Source organism: Mesoplodon densirostris, chromosome 11 (assembly GCF_025265405.1).
Source record: "Mesoplodon densirostris isolate mMesDen1 chromosome 11, mMesDen1 primary haplotype, whole genome shotgun sequence".
Lineage (NCBI taxonomy): Eukaryota > Metazoa > Chordata > Mammalia > Artiodactyla > Ziphiidae > Mesoplodon > Mesoplodon densirostris.
This window is the reverse complement of record NC_082671.1, coordinates 48,742,854-48,761,626: the sequence shown is the minus strand read 5'-3', so window position 1 is coordinate 48,761,626 and position 18,773 is coordinate 48,742,854. Positions and strand designations below refer to the sequence as shown.

The window sequence follows — 18,773 nt, the reverse complement described above, 5'->3', positions numbered from 1 at the left end:
TCTTTAGATTATAGTATTATAACAGTGTTAATTTCCTGATTTTGCTCATTGTACTATGGTTATGTAAGAGAATTCCCCAAATGCACACAACGTATATAGGAGTATAGGCCTATCAGGGTGCAGCTTTCTCTCAGGTGGTTCATATGAAGGAAGGAAGGAAGAAATCACATCTAGAGAGAAATGATAAAGCAAATGTGGCGCAATGTTAACAAAGGGGTATCTAAGTGTCAGATACACATTTTTGGGGTACTATTCTGGGAACTTTTCTGTAAATCTAAAATTATTAAAAAATTAAAAGTTACAAGGAAAAAGCACGAACGCTACCTGGTCCTCTGCCCTCATCCTGAGGTCTCTGTGGCTGCAGTCGGACGGAGGCGGTGAGTCAGAACTTCTCCGAGGCCTCAAGGGGCCCAAGGCCGCACCCTCACAACAGCAGCGAAGGGGTCATCCACCACCACCCGCCCGGAAAGCCAGATTAGCCTCAACCTTCGCGCGCAGGCGCAGGGCAGCAGCTCGCTCGGCTTCTTCCCGTGCCGGCCCGCCCTGCCCTCGGATTGGCCGGGGACGCAGTGACATCACGTCCTTCCCGGCAGGGCGCTCGTGCAGCTCTAGGCTCCACTGGAGCCGCCAGGTGCGAGGGTTTGGCGGTCAGGTGAGCTGGTGCAGGATCACGGCGTCTCAGTCCCGGATCCCGGCCACAGTGGGCGCCCCTCTGGCAAGCGCACTAAAAAACCACAACAATCTTGGCCTCATAAGGCTAACCCCCACTCCCACCTACAAACCCAGTGTTGTAACCCTGCACCAACTTTCCCTTCAATTTCGGGCCCAGGAGTTGGGTAGCGGGATTCAAAGCCACAGAGGGAAGTTGGGAGCGTCTTTGTGAAGGCAGAAGGAAAGGCATCTTCTTCAAAAGCCTAATGTTTCCTTGAATGTTATCTTGGAAAGCCTCATGTTTGTGGTCCAGGTGTTGCTACCAGTGAGTTTCCAGCTGGAGCTATGGCCAATACCAGCCGGCCACTCCCCCTTGGTGAGGGGAGGGTTCTGGGCTTTCCCATTATCAATTAGCTGGAAATTGCACGTAAACGTGTCCTGGCCTAATAAAGCCTGTTCTGATCTACGGCTTCCAACTCAACGAGCACCAGGAGACAGGCTGCAGGTGGTGGAGTACGCCAAAGGTATTGTGCTTCTTCCACTTACCGGGTTACATTTTCTGATGAAAGCTGATTGGTAGAATGAAGCCTCCATATTTGAATTTTGAGGGTTGAAAATAGAGGGTTGCACGGATAACAAACTGAGGTACTGCCAGACCATGTTGATTGTGATTATAGTTGCTCTTGCTAGTTTCCTCATTCATCCTGTGCAGACAAGGAAGATTATTTCCATTGTCTAGCATGGCATCTGGTACATGGTAGGTGCTTTATAATGCCTTACACATTCTGCAGAACTGGAGTGATCATTCTCCCATCACCTGTAAATCTGGAGGTAGTTTTGCCTATGTTGGCACTGCCATCATTCTTTAAAACTATATTTTGTGAAAGAAACTCTGTGTTCTTACTGTTTGCAGAAGTTCCGAGGTTCCCAATGATTTCAAATGCCAAGCAGTGAAAGGGGACTAAATAACACACTTATGATCTGTGTTTTTACTCTGTATTCATGGAATCTGATTATCATTTATCTCTCTTTGTATATTTTTCTTTCCTCCACCCCTAAACAAAATGAAAGGACTCCACAATGCAAAGGGTGAAGGAAAGATAACTGTTTATTTCAGTTGAGCAGACAAGCATGTCAAGCAAATGAAGACAGAAGAACACATAATCAAGAGTATATTGGGAGACAGAAACAGATTCTTTTTGATTATCCCCTACTGTTACTAGAGAGAAAAATGTCTTCAGATAACTAGTGGTCAGCAGATGAGGACGAAGGCCAGTTATCCCAACTGATCAGGAAATCTAGAAATTCCCCCTTTGTCCCTGTAGGTAAGTACAAGCTTTGACTGGATACTGTAAAGCTGTTTCTAATAAAACAATAATGACTTACCCAGTATCCTTGAGTATTGAAATAGTTTATATAATTGAATGTTTTCAGATAATTGGAGCTAACCCCTTCTATGCATGAATGAGTTACACTTTCAACACAGTTTCTAGTGTATGGCAAATCCCCAGTAAATATTAACTCATTATTATGAAGCATCAATTTTTTATTCTGTTTAATCCATTTTCATTAGCAGTCTATTGAAAATTAGTAGTTCCCAGACAATCTAAATAGGATTGATTGAATGGACTGTAACTTTTCTGTAATGACTCAGAATCAGCAGCAGCAGCAGCAGTTTATTATTATACAGAGCCTATTAGAGACTCTTGAGATGTATATAGACAGTCCTCAACTTATGACTTTTTGACTTTAAGATGATGAGAAAGCAATTCGCATTCAATAGAAACCATACTTTGAATTTTGATCTTTTCCTGGCCTAGCAATATGTAGTATGATACTCTCTATGATGCTGGGCAGTGGCAGCTCCCAGTCAGCCTCACCACCATGAAGGTAAACAACCAATACACTTACAACCACTCTGTACCCAACCATCCTGTTTTTCACTTTCAGTACAATATTCAATAAATTACGTGAGATATTCAACACTGTATTATAAAATAGGCTTTGTGTTAGATGATTTTGCCTAACTAGAGACTAATGTAAGTATTCCAAGCACGTTTAAAGTAGGCTAGGCTAAGATATGATGTTCAACAGGTGAGGTGTATTAAATGAATTTTTGACTTACAGTATTTTCAACTTACGATGGGTTTTTTAAGGTGTAACCCTGTCATGAGTTGAGGAAGATTTACATGTCTCTTTGTTCTCTAATCAACTCCAAACTTTAAGTTCTTGTGTCGATGTTTATAGACTTTTCTGTTTCTTCCATTACTGTTGGGTACCATCAGAAACTTCTGCTTCTAATAATGTTCTGTGGTGTCAGAAGCTAGATACCCACGCTTAAAAGAACCATGAGTCAATTCAGAGTAAAGAAGCTCTGAATGAAAGCCTGGGTCTACCTGTACACTTGAGAGCATGAACTTTGTGGTGTTCATGCTCTGTGGCTTGTTGCTGGCTTCCTGATGTGTTCCAGATGCTGAAGTTGATGGTTAAGTAAACTCCAGGTTAAAGAAGTATTATTCTAATTATACCTGGAGTCTTAGCCTCTTTATCCTTTCCCAGCACATATTTGATATGTTTACATTTTAAACAAATACTATATGTATGTGGACTTTAAAAAAAAACCCATAAAATCTAAGCACCAATATTATGTTTTAAAATCTAAGCTTTCTCTTCTTTCTCTTTTGGATGCTTTAGCTGCCCTAGGCATTATTATTTAATACTTCAGCCATGCCTCTTTCCTTGTGCTTTCTTTGTCTGGAAACTATTAAAATAACTTATTTGAATCAGATGTACATACAGGGAACTATACTCAATATCCTGTTGTAAACCATAATGGAAAAGAGTATGAAAAAGAATATATATATATTATAACTGAATCACTTCGCTGTACAGCAGAAATTAACACAACATTGTAAAACAAATATACTTCAATAAAATTTTTTTAAATATATATATATAAATCAGATGTACATAACTTTGTGATTAATTCCACAAAAGCCTCTAAATAGGTATAAGTCATATGTTTCCATTAAATGCCACTACAAATCTAGCAACTTTATAAGTGTCATTATTCACATATCAAAAAGAATCAAAATTTTACTTTATAGTAATATTCTGTGTTTGAAAGTTCCACTTAATTTGATTAAGGCTTGTAGTAGCACAAGAAATGGAGGCAAATAATTTTGTAGTGATTTATTCCTCTTCTTTAGCATTTTTAACTAACAAAATAATTCAAGAACTCAGTGCCACTTGAACAGATCACTGTAATGAACAGAGATTAATCACTGTGCCTGCTGTAAATTAAATTGTTTTTCCAGAGACATTTAGCATGATTAAAGTAGAAAGATAAAAGTGTTTCCAACTAAATTCAGTTATATTCAAACTACAGAGACATCGTATAGAAAACAGTAGAGGTGCTGACTTTAATCTCTAAAAGAAGCAAAACAAATTTCGGTAAGAACAGAGTATTGATTTGATAAGGGAAGAGAGCCAAGTTTTTGCTAGAAAAATATCTGATAAAATTTGTATAGGGCTTCCCTGGTGGCACAGTGGTTGAGAGTCCGCCTGCCGATGCAGGGGACACGGGTTCGTGCCCCGGTCCGGGAGGCTCCCACATGCCGCGGAGCGGCTGGGCCCGTGAGCCATGGCCGCTGGGCCTGCGCGTCCGGAGCCTGTGCGCCGCAACGGGAGAGGCCACAACAGTGAGAGGCCCGCGTACCGCAAAAAAAACAAAAAACAAAAAACAATAGCTAACAAACTATTCAATAATATATATACAAATTTTTTTTTTTTTTTTTTGTGGTACGCGGGCCTCTCACTGTTGTGGCCTCTCCCGTTGCGGCGCACAGGCTCCGGACGCGCAGGCCCAGCGGCCATGGCTCACGGGCCCAGCCGCTCCGCGGCATGTGGGAGCCTCCCGGACCGGGGCACGAACCCGTGTCCCCTGCATCGGCAGGCGGACTCTCAACCACTGTGCCACCAGGGAAGCCCTGTTAGCTATTGTTTTATTAAGAATATCTCCTAAGTATTTTCTGCTGCAGGACAGAGTATCCTGTCAATAATTTACAGAACATTTTAATTTGTTGTCTTAACTTCTGTCATTATAATTTATTCATATTGTTTAAAATCTTATGAATACTGCTAAGGTCTGTGTGTACATTATATGTATTTACACTCTGTGTTGATAGATTATTTGTTTTTGCTTCTTTCACATAACATTTCATAGTACATTTCTGTATATTAGTACTTCCTATACTTGTAATTTTTTTATAGCTATGGTAGTTTTTCCTCTGTTTGGGCCATTTGGGTTTAGTTTTTCCTCATACACAGTGCAGCCATAAACATCTTTGTGTCAACTTCTTGACTTTTCTTTTGCTTACTTCCTTGGAGTATGTCCCCAAAGTAGAATTTCCAGGGCGGGAAGCATGTTCAGTTTAATGTCACTTATTATATGTTTCCAGAGTTCTTTCCAGAAAGATTTGGCTAAACTTACAGAGCTTTCAGCATTGTACCTGTTTCTCAATGTACCTGCCACTGTCCTTTTAACTGTTATTTGTTTTTTGCTGTTTTTATGTTTGTCATTTTTATTTCAATTTCACTTATTACTAATCAGCCTACAAAATATACATATAGGGCTTCCCTGGTGGCGCAGTGGTTGAGAGTCCGCCTGCCGATGCAGGGGACACGGGTTCGTGCCTCAGTTGGGGAGGATCCCACATGCCGCGCGGAGCGGCTGGGCCCGTGAGCCATGGCCGCTGAGCCTGCGCGTCCGGAGCCTGTGCTCCGCAACGGGAGAGGCCACAACAGTGAGAGGCCCGCGTACTACAAAAAAAAAAAAAAATATATATATATATATATATATATATATATATATACATATAAATGTGATTATTTACTCTGATTCTTATTTCCACTCTGAGAGAAAAAATATATCCTCACCCACCCACAGAGACAAACATGTGCCAGTAGTTAATCAAAACTTGCTATCGGGCTTCCCTGGTGGCGCAGTGGTTGAGAGTCTGCCTGCTGATGCAGGGGACACGGGTTCGTGCCCCGATCCCGGAAGATCCCACATGCCGTGGAGCGGCTGGGCCCGCGAGCCATGGCCGCGGAGCCTGTGTGTCCGGAGCCTGTGCTCCGCAACGGGAGAGGCCACAGCAGTGAGAGGCCCGCGTACAGCAAAAAAAAAAAAAAAAAAAAAAACTTGCTATCGTCCATAAACATCAATTGCATTTCTATATACTAACAACAAACATATGGAAACTGAAATTAAAGACATAAGACCATTTACAATCACTCTGAAGAAATGAAATGATTATGTATAAGCTTAACAAAACATGTACAGAATCTGTATGCTGAAAAAATACAAAATGCTAATGAAAGAAATCAAAGAAGACCTAAATAAATGTAGAGACTATTGTGTTCGTGGATTGTAAGACTCAATAAAGATGTCAATTCTCCCCAAACTCATCTACGGGTTTACTGTAATTCCTATCAAAATCCCAGCAATTTTTTTTTGTAGACAGAAACAAGCTTATTCTAAAATTTATATAAAGGCAAAAGTTCTAGAATGGCTAAAACTACCTCTTTTAAGAAAAAGTACTGGGCTTCCCTGGTGGCGCAGTGGTTGGGAGTCTGCCTGCCGATGCTGGGGACACGGGTTCGTGCCCCGGTCTGGGAGGATCCCACGTGCCGCGGAGGGGCTGGGCCCGTGAGCCATGGTCGCTCCACAACGGGAGAGGCCACGGCAGTGAGAGGCCTGCGTACCACAAAAAAACAAAAAAACAAACAAACAAAAAAAGAAAAAGTACTAAGTAGGGCTTCCCTGGTAGTGCAGTGGTTAAGAATCCACCTGTCAATGCAGGGGACACAGGTTCGAGCCCTAGTCTGGTCCGGGAAGATCCCACATGCCGTGGAGCAACTAAGTCCGTGCGCCACAACTACTGAGCCTGCGCTCTGGAGCCCGCGAGCCACAACTACTGAGATGGCGTGCCACGACTACTGAAGCCCAGGCGCCTAGAGCCCATGCTCCACAACAAGAGAAGCCACCGCAATGAGAAGCCTACACACCACAACGAAGAGTAGCCCCCACTCGCCACAACTAGAGAAAGTCCGCACACAGCAACGAAGACCTAACGCAGCCAAAAATAAATATATTTAATAAATTTTTTTAAAAAAAGGAGGCAGTTGATCTCAAGGATGGATACCTTTAACAAAAAAAAAAGTATTAAGTGGAAGGAATCACTCCTACGAGATACTAAGGCTTAATATATAGATAGAGTAATCAAGACAGTGTGGTATTGATGAAGGGATAGATGCATAAATCAATAGAATAGAAGAGAGATCCCCCAAAATAGAGCCACACTTTTATTATGCAAAAGTTTCCTTTACTCTTATGTCAAAATATAGCATTTTTGTCCTTGTCACTTTTTTTAAGTCTACCTTACCCCCTTTTAGATGTTATAAATATGCTGTTCTATTTTCTTCTAGATTTTGTTGATATTTTTATTTTCATATTTAATTCTAACCCATCCAGACTTTTTTTGTAGGGTCTGGTGTGAGATACAAATCCAAGTTAGTTCAAATAGTTTTTCCCTTATCTGTTATTTGGTTATCTTGATTTGTCATGGGTTAAGTTCTCAGTGTTTCAAATCGCTTTCTAGAATTTTTCCTATTCAGTTGATTCCTATTCAGTTTTCTGTTTTAGAGTGAATTACACAGAATCTTGGTTGTCCCAGCAGTATATTCACCCCTTGACATATGTAGTGAATACAGAAATATTTGTATGGGCTTTTGGAATTTTCTAGAATCACAGTTCTTCCCAGAGTCACATACTTCTCATGCAAATATTCAGACCTTTTTACCTCTCATTAAAATTTAATATCTCATTTTCACAGAAGAGTAAAGTTTCTTTCCCTTTACTAGATTTACTTCTTATTTAATAACAAGTAGAGAGGAATAAAGCCAAACACCCAAAAGCTATGAATGCTGAGATTTTGGTTGGTTTACTCACTGGTTAAGTGACTTGCCCCAAATAAAAGGCTTGCAGCCTATAAATTTGAAGCCATGCCTCAGGAAAATTAGAAATTACTAGACAAGTTACTATAGTATACAATTCAGGTTTTTCTGGGAAGAGTCAAAACTGCAAATATTGAATCCATGAGTGAAGTATCCTTTGGTATCTTGCCGGCTTATCTTCCAGGTACTGATCCCTTGCACAGTCTTTTATTCAATTCTCTAAGCTCTTGGGAATTTTAGCCAGCTATTTATATAATCCCTACTTTTTAAATTTACAGGGATAGCAGGCTTTACAACTGTGGGGCCCTATGGTCTTTACAAGTTAAAATACAGAAGAGATTAGAAAATGTCCATTCATCTTATTCACATAAGAGTTGCTGCCCAAGGATTTGTTGTAAGAGCTGTGACTCTAGGTAACCTGCTTAATTTGTATCTTGTGTTCAGCTGTCTTTGAGAGTATTTTGATTTATTCATCCATTCATATTAGTATTTTTATTTATTCATTCATATTCATTCATGAATATTGGGTCAAGATGGTGTAATGGAGGAGGAAGGGTAAGAAAGACAGTGATCTTCACTTGGTTGAGGTTGCTGCCCAGTTATAGGCTTAATCTCTTGGTATTTTAAGCACTGAAAAAAAAAACTCAGTAGGCAAAAGGTACAGACTTCTAGTTATAAAAGAAACGAGTCATGGGGATGTAATGTACAGCATGGTGACTATAGTCGATAATACTGTATTGCATATTTGAAAGTTGCTACGAGGGTAGATCTTAAAAGTTCTCATCACAAGAAAAAAATTCTGTAACTATATATGGTAATAGATGTTAACTAGGCTTATCGTGATCATTTCACAATACATACATATATAAAATCATTATGTTGTACAACATAAATTCAAATTGTATGTGAATTATACTTCAATCTAAAAAAAGAAAAACCCAGTGGAGAACTAGGTTATAGTTTCTGTTATCCTTTATAGTGAAAGGAGCAGTGAATAGTTTATACCCTGTATAACTCAGCTATTCCAAGCTTGAGCAATAGGTAATTTTTTATTAGTCTATAAATTAAGCAATATTTACACAGTCAAATCCAAAGAATGGGTGTAAAATTATCTGGTTGATTCAGGTTATATCAACAGCTAAATCATTTAGTTCTAACAAGGAGTCTACTTTGGGACCTAAATTACCTAAAATTTTTGTCTACATTAATGAGAACAAGTCACAATGTTCTTAGCTCCCCTTCATGCTGTGCAAAGTAGAATCAGCCTGAGTAGGTCTAGGATTATGGGATGATGGGTGTGGGGCTTGCCTATAGGGAGTTATATGGTAATTACCTTTTTACTATGAGCTGTGATATGTGAGTCTTGAACAAAATACAACAAGAAACTTTACTACAAAGTAAAAGGCCTCATTTTCATCATTCAGAAAACACTTATGAGCATGAGCTATGTGCAAGGCACTGTGCTGGTCTAGAGATACAGCAGTGAGACTAACTCTCTACCCTCAACTAGTTTAATCTCCTTAGGGAGAGAGATCAAGAGCAGAAGACAATATAAAGTCAGAGGTACTACAGTAAGATTAACACAGGTTGCTATGGAAGCACAAGCACAAAGGAGAGGCATTTAACTAGGGCTGAGAGTCCAGGGAGGCTTCTCTAAGGACGCAAACCATGTGATGAGCCAAGAATGTAGAGGAATTAACTAAGCAGAGAAGGAGGTCAGGATTCTAGGCAGAGGAAAAAAACAAAGGCACAGAAGCATGGCATGTTAGTGGAACTCGACACAGTTTGGTATGGTAGGTGAATCAATCAGTGTTTGATGAGACTGCAGAACTAGGAGTAGTAACATATAGTAAGAGATTTATTTTAGGTATTTGGACTTATGTAATTGTGAGGCTCTTGCTTATGTATCAGGATCTGGGACCTGAAGTGGGCAGCGCAAGCAGTTAGAAAAGGTAGATGAAAAGTGAGAGAAGCAAGAAAAATCTGAAACCTGCAAGGATGAGCTGAAACACACAGGATGGTCTGGAATCCTTATGGATTTCTCACCATCTCTAAACCTCCAAATTTGATGATGGAGTGACATAGAAAAAGCTGATGCCCCTCATCCTGGAGCTAAACATGGACCTGGCCCAGGAGTCAGAGAAGGTGAAAGAGGAAATTCAGCAGGAGCCATGGTAGCTGCACTCCTGACTGCTGCCCCATGCCAACCAGGTGGGCCCGCAGATAAGCAAAAATACGCTGCAACAGTGCCTTCCCAGGTAAAAAGAATTTGGCTGCTGCTTTACTTCTACCTTCTAAATCTCATGCAAAATGTCTCCTGTGCAATTTTTCAGGGAATGAAAGGAAAGGAATTCTGGAAAATCTAGTTATAGTTTAGCTAAATTGATACATTACAAATCCGTCACTGTCTATCCCTTATCAACCTGTCATCCATATACAGCTCTTTTAATACACTTACCTTCAAATAAAGACAATGGCAAAATCAACCATCCCTTGTATAACCAAAAACATGCTAACTCTCTCCCAAAAGAGGATACAAAATCCCTTTGTCCATCTTTGGGTGATGTTGATTCATCTTTGAGCTGAGTCATATTCCCTTTTGATATCCTATGACTTAAATCCTGAGATATAAAGTTAACTACTATTAATACTTCGTATATTAGATGGTAGGTAAATGGAAATGGCAAATAGAAAAAAAATTGGTGACTGTATACACAAGTGTATTCATATCAAAATAAGGAAGAAATATTCATAACTATCACAGTCTTTGTTTCTGCAACTGGTCGGATGATCATGGCTCATATTATAACTATGTTTTTCCACTGGCCATTTCATCCACCCTTTGCCTTCTGAAAGCACCTTGGCTATTCATGGTTATTTGACTGGGGTGTTGACCCAAACATTTTTTTTTTTTCCAACACCTATTATTTTTTATTATTTATTTATTGTTAGTTTCTGCTTTATAACAAAGTGAATCAGTCATACATATACATCTGTTCCCACATCCCTTCCCTCCTGTGTCTCCCTCCCTCCCACCCTCCCCAGACCCAAACATTCTTAAATGATCTGGGTCATTAATGATCCTTCCTGTACTGGGTATAATTTTCCACCTTCTTTAATCACATGACATGGGACTACTAAGAAAGGCCCCAGAAGGTATACATTCCAGACACACTCCTCCTTACCCTACCAATATAGTAGCAGTTTACCCTTGATAGATCAGATCAATGTAATGGATTAATGTGATGTCCTGTGGAATAGAGAGATGATCAAGGTCCTGCAGACTAGATTGTGGCATAGGGCTGGAGAGTTCACACAGCCGTGAGACTGAACAATGAACATATACTGCTGGCCCTGCCAGATGAAAGCAAACTGCTTCTGATGATCTTTACTAAAAGGTATACAGAAAAAAGCAATCAATCAGATTAATAGCTGCAAAACAAATAGCAAAAATTGTGTTGATTGCTATAGCAATGAAACCACACCCATACAGAAGCTTCAATTAGACTGATCACCTGATTAAGTTTATAGAAATCCATTATCATTCTCCAAGATCCATCTGTCTTCTGGCCAAAGAGGCAAAATGAATGGAGATATGGTAGGAATCACCACCCTGGCATCTTTAACGTCCTTGATGATGACAGTAGTCTCTACAATCCCTCTGGGAATGCAGTATTGCTTTGGTAATAGAAGCATTTAGAATGGCTTACACTGCACTTCCCTGATGGCACAGTGTTAAGAATCGCCTGCCAATGCAGGGGACACGGGTTTGAGCCCTGGTCCGGGAAGATCTCACATGTTGCAGAGCAACTGAGCCCATGTCCCACAACTACTGAGCCCACGTGCCACAACTACTGAAGCCCACGCGCCTAGAGCCTGGGTTCAGCAACAAGAGAAGCCACCGCACTGAGAAGCCCACTCGCTGCAACTAGAGAAAAGCCCGCACACAGCAATGAAAACCCAACGCAGCCAAAAATAGGTTAATTAATTAATTTTTTAAAAAACCAACAGTGGCTTACACTTGGCTTTCCCTACCATAATAGCCCTTACTCCACAGGTCAGGGAACCAATGTGAGGATTCTGATAGTTGCTGAGTATGTCTATTCCAATTACACATTCCATAACTGGGGAAATAACATAAGGTAGGTTCAGGGACCCACCAGACCAACTGTAAAATAGACCCACAGCAAAACTCCACTGACCTGACCATAAACTCCTAGTTCGACTGGTAGAACACACTAATTCTCCAGGCATTAGTATCAATTCAAAATCAATATTTAACAATGTCCCACAAATGTGATTATTTCCCCTTCCTCTTGCACAGGCACCCTGCTGAATAGTCATAGGTGCCTTTGGGGAAGACTAGAAGGAGGATTTATAGTATTTGCATTTTTGGCTGTGAAACAGGGTCTTTCCTTAAGGAGATCTGACCTCTCGTTTATTCCAGGGACTTTGGGTCTATGAATTGACTCAAATTTGGGAATTGGTTGAGGGGCCATGGCTCTCTATTGTGATGATTCAAGTCAAACTTTTGTTCGCCAGACCTAGAGCTTTTCTGCTTACATGCTGCTCACCACTTTCAACTCTAGGTACAACATAATCAATTAGCCAATGCCAAAGATCTTTGTGGCTTAGACTATTTTGATTACTGCTTAGGCTTTGCTGCCCATTATGGTAATCATGCTTTCCTTGTCTTTGTCAATTAAAAGCTGCCACTTGACCCCTGCCACCCCACAATCCCATCATCCCTACTGAATTCAGGGAGCCCAGAAATTCCTACTGTCATTTTTGGCTTATAGGAAATCACTACCATAGACCTCTTCAAGGTGGCCAGGGCTCCCTTAACAAATGTACTTCTCACAGCTCTGCAGAAGGAAGGAGATATATTTAGGGGGTGAGTGAGCAGGATAAATCCAGTCTAACATTCCAATCTCCCTAAGCTTTTGGATACCTTCCTTTATGGCAAAGTTTCTCAATCTCAGCACTATTGACATTTTGGACTGGACTATTCTTTGTTGCGGAGGACTGTCCTGTGCATTACAGAATGTTCAGCAGCACCCCTGGCTTCTACCCACTAGATGCCAATGGTACCCACCTGTACTGTGACAGCCAAACACGTCTCCAGACATTGCCAGACTTCCCTGGGGAACAAAATTGCCCCAGTAAAGAAGAATCACTGCTGTACCGTGGAAGTATACTAAGGAAGTTCTGGTATTTCAACTTCATTTAGTGGAGACTACTTTTTGGTCCAAGTTTCAGTCATTCTCAGACAGAGAGAAGGACTGTTTCTACTGGCAAAGGAGTCTCAGTAAGATATAGGGGATCAAGGACCCAGTTTCACTGGAATCTGCTTATATGTCCCCATCCCAATTTTCAGAGTCCCATGCCTTCCAAAGCAGTGCTCTAAACTTTATTTATTTATTTATTTGGTTGTACCAGGTCTTAGTTGTAGCACAAGGGATCTTCGTTGCGACATACAGGGTCTTTTTTAGTTGCAGCATGCAGGGTGTTTTTTAGTTGCAGCATGCAGGCTCTAGTTCCCTGACAAGGGATCGAACCCCTGCCCCTTGCTTTAGGAGTGTGGAGTCTTAAACCACTGGACCACCAGGGAAGACCCCAATGCCCTAAACTTTAACATAAGAGGTGTTATGAGTTTGGGAATTTAATTTGTGTTGTGATTAGTCACTCACAGGATTAGCCCCTGTGTACATTTTTCAAAAATACCAGTCTCAAGGCTACAGGAGTTAAGAGTTTCTTTTTAGAAAGTCATAAAGCTTTCAGGTCCCTCACAAGACCTTGAGCTAGGAATTTAAAGCCATGAGCCCATCATATAGTTTTCCCAAGTTCTCCAGCACACTTAAAAGTTACTAACCTTATTATACTCCTTATTTCCACTAAATGTTCTATGACAATAAATACTTGATCACCCAAAGCCTTGCTTTCTATAGGCACCTGAATAAGGGTGTCTGCAAGGTGATCATTTTTTTAATGTTTTGCTACCACATGCCATGGACGGCTAGCATACTCTTTGCCACTGGAGGGGAAAAAAAAAAGCCCATTAATACCTTTAAATCTAATCAGATCAGAGAACCAACTCCCGATAACCCAGAACCAATTCAGAGAACCAATGTTCAGAGTTATGTTCCTCTGGAAGCTTCCAATACCAAATTCTGGATCTGTCAGGTTCAATCAGAGAAGGAAAACTACTAGTAGTGATATATAAAAAGAGATTTATTATAGAGATATGACCTCAAGCAATTTTGGGAACTGGCTAAACAGTCCATGTTAGGTTGCTGGTTATATTTCTAATGCTGGCACCTGAAGTTAACAAGGCAGCGATTGGGAAAGAAAAATAAACTAGAATCTGCAAGGGTGAGCTGGAACCCACAAAGACAAATGGAAACTTGAGTCAGAGTCTTGCTGACTCCAACCTTGATCATGGCATGACCTTCAGGAAAAGCTGACACCCTCTATCATGGAGCTGATCCACACCTGGCCCAGGAGCCAGAAAAGCTAATGGAGGAGATCCAGAAGGAGCTGAAGGATTTGTGGGCCTGACTGCTGCCCATCAACGGCGAGGTGAGCCAGCAGATAAACAACAACATACACAAGCTGTAATAGCACCTGGTGTTCTGCACCAAGCCTTCCAAGTGCAAAAAGAATTTGGCAGCTCCTGCTTCAACTTTCACCTTCAAATCTCAAGTTAAATGTCTCTATGGCCAAGCTAACCTGGAACGATGCAGGGAAGGGAATTCTGGAAAACACAGTAACAGCTTAGTTAAATTGATATAAAACAAATCCCCCAATAGATTTATATGGTTGCTAGTTGAGGAGTAAAAAGGTGAAGTGAGCCAGTGAAGGGTTTAAACAGGGGAGTAACAGTCAGAACAGCATCTAAAAGAGGCCTGCTAGGAGACTTCCCTGGCGGTCCAGTGGTTAAGACTCCGTGGTCCAGTGGTTAAGACTCCGCACCTCCAATCCAGGGGGTGTGGGTTCGATCCCTGGTTGGGGAACTAAGGTCCCACATGCCACTCAGCCAAAAAACAAAAGAGAGATGCCTGCTGTACAGAAAGATCAGAAACAGGCAATATGAAACTGTTTGTTTAGGGATACTAAACAGACTGTCACACTATAAAGGCAAGGAAAACTATTATCATAAAATTCAGAACAGTGGTTACCTATGAAAAAGGGAGGGGAATATGATCAGAAAGGGAAACCTGGAGGCTTCCAGGATGCCTGTAATATTCTACTTCTTGACCCATAATTACAGGTGTTCATTCTACAAATATCTGTTAATCTGGTCATTTAAGTTTTATGAACTATTTTCCATGCATATTTATATCACCATGAAGAAAGTGTTAAGAGGAAAAAGAAAATGATTAGAGATGATTTGCAAAGGAGGGGAGAAAAAAGGCAGAAGCCAATTAGATGATGAATTGGATATGAATTAAGGCAGTGGCAATGGCAACAGAGAGGAGATGGATTCTAGAAATACTGAGGACTCAGCAACTAAGTGATTGGGAAAAGGAAGGAAGGAAGAATCAAGGATGACTCCTAGGTTTATGGTCTGGGCAATGAGATGAAAGGTGTGCCTTTCACACATAAAAAGAATGAAGAAGGGGCTTCCCTGGTGGCGCAGTGGTTGAGAGTCCGCCTGCCGATGCAGGGGACGCGGGTTCGTGCCCCGGTCCGGGAAGATCCCACATGCTGCTGAGCGGCTGGGCCTGTGAGCCATGGCTGCTGAGCCTGCGCGTCCGGAGCCTGTGCTCTGCAACGGGAGAGGCCACAACAGTGAGAGGCCCGTGTACCGCAAAAAAAAAAAAAAAAAGAATGAAGAAGAAAGCACAGGTTTGGTGAGAGGATGAGTACATATTGGATAAAACAATAATAACATATAATGAGTGCTTATGATGTATGTCACTCTGCTATATATATCATTATCTCATTTAATCTTAATACCTACTGGGACACCACCTGGTGTATTGCAGGACAACTCAATACTGATGTCAACCACGTGGAGCTCACATCAGATGCCCCAGGTTTAAGGACATGGTTCCCCAAAACACCACCCTTCTTTCAGACACTGCCACTGAGGTTTCCCAGAGCACCTGCACTTCTGACCAACTGGCTACAAATTCAGGGTTTCCCAAGACTCCCTCAGGTTTGATATTTCACTAGAAGAACTTATAGTACTTAGGGAAGCACCATACTCACAATTACAATTTCTTTATAAAGTATACAAATCAGGACCAAATAGACACATAGGGTAAGGTCTGGGAGGGTCCCAAACTCAAAATTTCGCCCTGTGGAATTGGTGCATGTCACCCTCCCAGCACATCTGTGTGTTTACCAACCAAGAAACTCCACTGAGCTTCAGTGTCCAGAGTTTTTACTGGGGCTTCATTATGTAGGCATGATTGACTGAATCATTGGCCACATGACTGAACTCAATCTCCAGTCCTACTCCCCTCCCTGCAAGTCTAATCACATGGCTGGTCTTCTGGCATGACTAGCCACATCCTGAAGCTACCTAGGAGCCCACCATGAGTCACCTAATTAGCATAAATTCAGGTATGATGCAAGGGGCTCATGACCAGTCTTTATTAGACAACAATACTCAATGAGGTAGGTACTGTTATTATCCTGTTTTACAGGTAAGGAAACTGAGGCTTAGAGAGGAAAGGTTTCCTGTTCACAGTAACATGGGCAATCTATTCCAGAGCCTGAACTCTTAATTTTATATTATACTGAGTAAGATGCCTATGGAAGATGTCTCTAAATTACAGTACTCATACCCTAGTTGATGTATAAGGAGGTCCATGGGGACATGGGAAGAAAATATTTTTATCTTAAAAACAAAAAAGCGGGACTTCCCTGGCAGTCCAGTGGTTAAGACTCCATACTCCCAATGCAGGGGGCATGGGTTTGATCCCTGGTCAAGGAACTAAGATCCCGCATGCATGCCACACTGTGTAGCCAATAAAAAACAAAAACAAAAAAGCTTTACCAGTATACAGACTGATCGTAGTACATTTATACGGTTTATAAATAAATGTGCATTTTGAGGGGCATGCTCAACATATTTACTTATATACAATTTTAAACTTTTGGAGGCCACCTAACTATGGGATATGGAAATGTCACATATTATATAATCTATACATGGGTCTCACATTCAGAAGAGAGATCTAACTTGCTTACCAGTGAAGCAACAGGTGTGAATGAGGTGAGAAAAGGGTTGGGATCAGAACTCCAGGGAACACCAACATTTAAGAGGTAGGCAAGAGGTTAATAATTATTTCTGCAGATATCTAATTTGCTATCTAACTGAGATGAGAACTTACCCTTTAGGCTCTGTGCACTTTTTGTAGGTATTAACAGGAGGTATCAGAAATAAAGCTGAAGGAAAATGAAGTAAAGGTTTAGTTCAGACAATCTACTAGATAGCTGATGCCTTGACAATTGATATGGATGGCGAGAGTGGTGACTTGTAGTTTAAATCTGTGACTCCCTAACTTGCTTTATTTGTTTGGTTTTTATATATTTATTTTTGGCTGCCGTGGGTCTTCGTTGCTGCGTGCGGGCTTTCTCTAGTTGCTGCAAGCAGGGGCTGCTCTTTGTTGTGGCGCGTGGGCTTCTCATTGCAGTGGCTTCTCATTGTGAAGCACGGGCTCTAGGTACGCGGGTTTCAGTAGTTGTGGCACGAGGGCTTCAGTAGTTGTGTCGCGCAGGCTCTAGAGCGCAGGCTCAGTAGTTGTGGCGTATGGGTTTAGTTGCTCCATGGCACGTGGGATCTTCCCGGAGCAGGGCTCGAACCTGTGTCCCCTGCATTGGCAGGCAGATTCTTTTCTTTTTTATTTATTTATTTATTTATTTGGCTACATTGGGTCTTTGTCGCTGTGCGCAGGCTTTCTCTAGTTGCGGCGAGTGGGGGCTACTCTTCGTTGTGGAGCGCGGGCTTCTCATTGTGGTGGCTTCTCTTGTTGCAGAGCACTGGCTCTAGGTGAACGGGCTCAGTAGTTGCGGCTCGTGGGCTCTAGAGCGCAGGCTCAATAGTTGTGGCACATGGGCTTAGTTGCTCCGCGATGTGGGATCTTCCCAGACCAGGGCTCGAACCCGTGTCCCCTGCATTGGCAGGCGGATTCTTGACCACTGTGCCACCAGGGAAGCCCTCTAACTTGCTTTGGATGTGAACATTTGCTGACATCCCTTGAATTCACTGAAGCAGCTCCTCTCTTCCTCAGGATATTTTCCCTGGCCACTCCCCCGTTTCTGCATGGCCCTAGGACCTCATCCTTGGGGAAGATGTACATTTATCTCATCTGCCTAAACATAACTAATTCATCCACTGGACTGTAAATCCCTACAAGCAGGGATTAGATCCATTCACTTTGCTTTTCTTCAGAATACTGAGTACTAGTAGACACTGAATAGATGTTTTCTAAGTTGAAGTGCCTATTGTTTTTATCTCAAGATCTAGCCAAATCTTCCCACTTTCCTTTCTCACCAATATTTTAAAATTCAAACTTTAGGGTGGCATTGTAATGTCATAAATTCAGATTTATACTGATCCTAAAGGGCTCTTAGATTTGTTTTTTGTTTTTTGTATTTTTTTCCTGGAGTCACTCATATGATCCAAGCCAAAAATTAATAAGATAGAGGGCGTTTGTTTGTTTTTTAATTGTAGGTTGGTTTTAGAAAAAAATACAAGTGAAGAAATTCAGTGTTTGTTTCCCATGGATACTCTACTGATACACATCTTTTTGTTTCTAGGTGTTCTCTATTCTATGTATAAGGATTATATTAGACCTCGATCCTTCAATGTGTCCAAAAAATGAAGCTTCAGATAAGAAAAACAAGAAGCCTTCTGAAAACTATTTATTATGAAGAAGTTTTAATATGTAGCAAATTATACTGCAGAAGTTTCAGCCGGAATTCTCATAGACTTCAGCTGTTTAAGAAGTTGATTTCCAAATCAACAATCATAGTCAGCTCAAAAATATCTTTCTTGATGTCTTTCAAAGACTAGGCCATGATTTTCTGACTTTTAAAATTTTTATTTTCTAGTTAGTGGCAGAAAATAATCTATATTACGCCAAATCAAT

The 18,773-nt window shown here is 41.2% G+C and overlaps 1 protein-coding gene across 1 annotated transcript; it reads left to right on the top strand.

Moving 5' to 3' along the window:
- Positions 1–1,882: 1,882 nt before the first annotated feature.
- On the top strand, positions 1,883–18,506 carry HIGD1C (HIG1 hypoxia inducible domain family member 1C). The gene is given in 3 exon segments (XM_060113618.1): positions 1,883–1,976; positions 7,947–8,081; positions 18,442–18,506. Coding segments are annotated over 3 exon segments (294 nt in total).
- Positions 18,507–18,773: the final 267 nt, after the last annotated feature.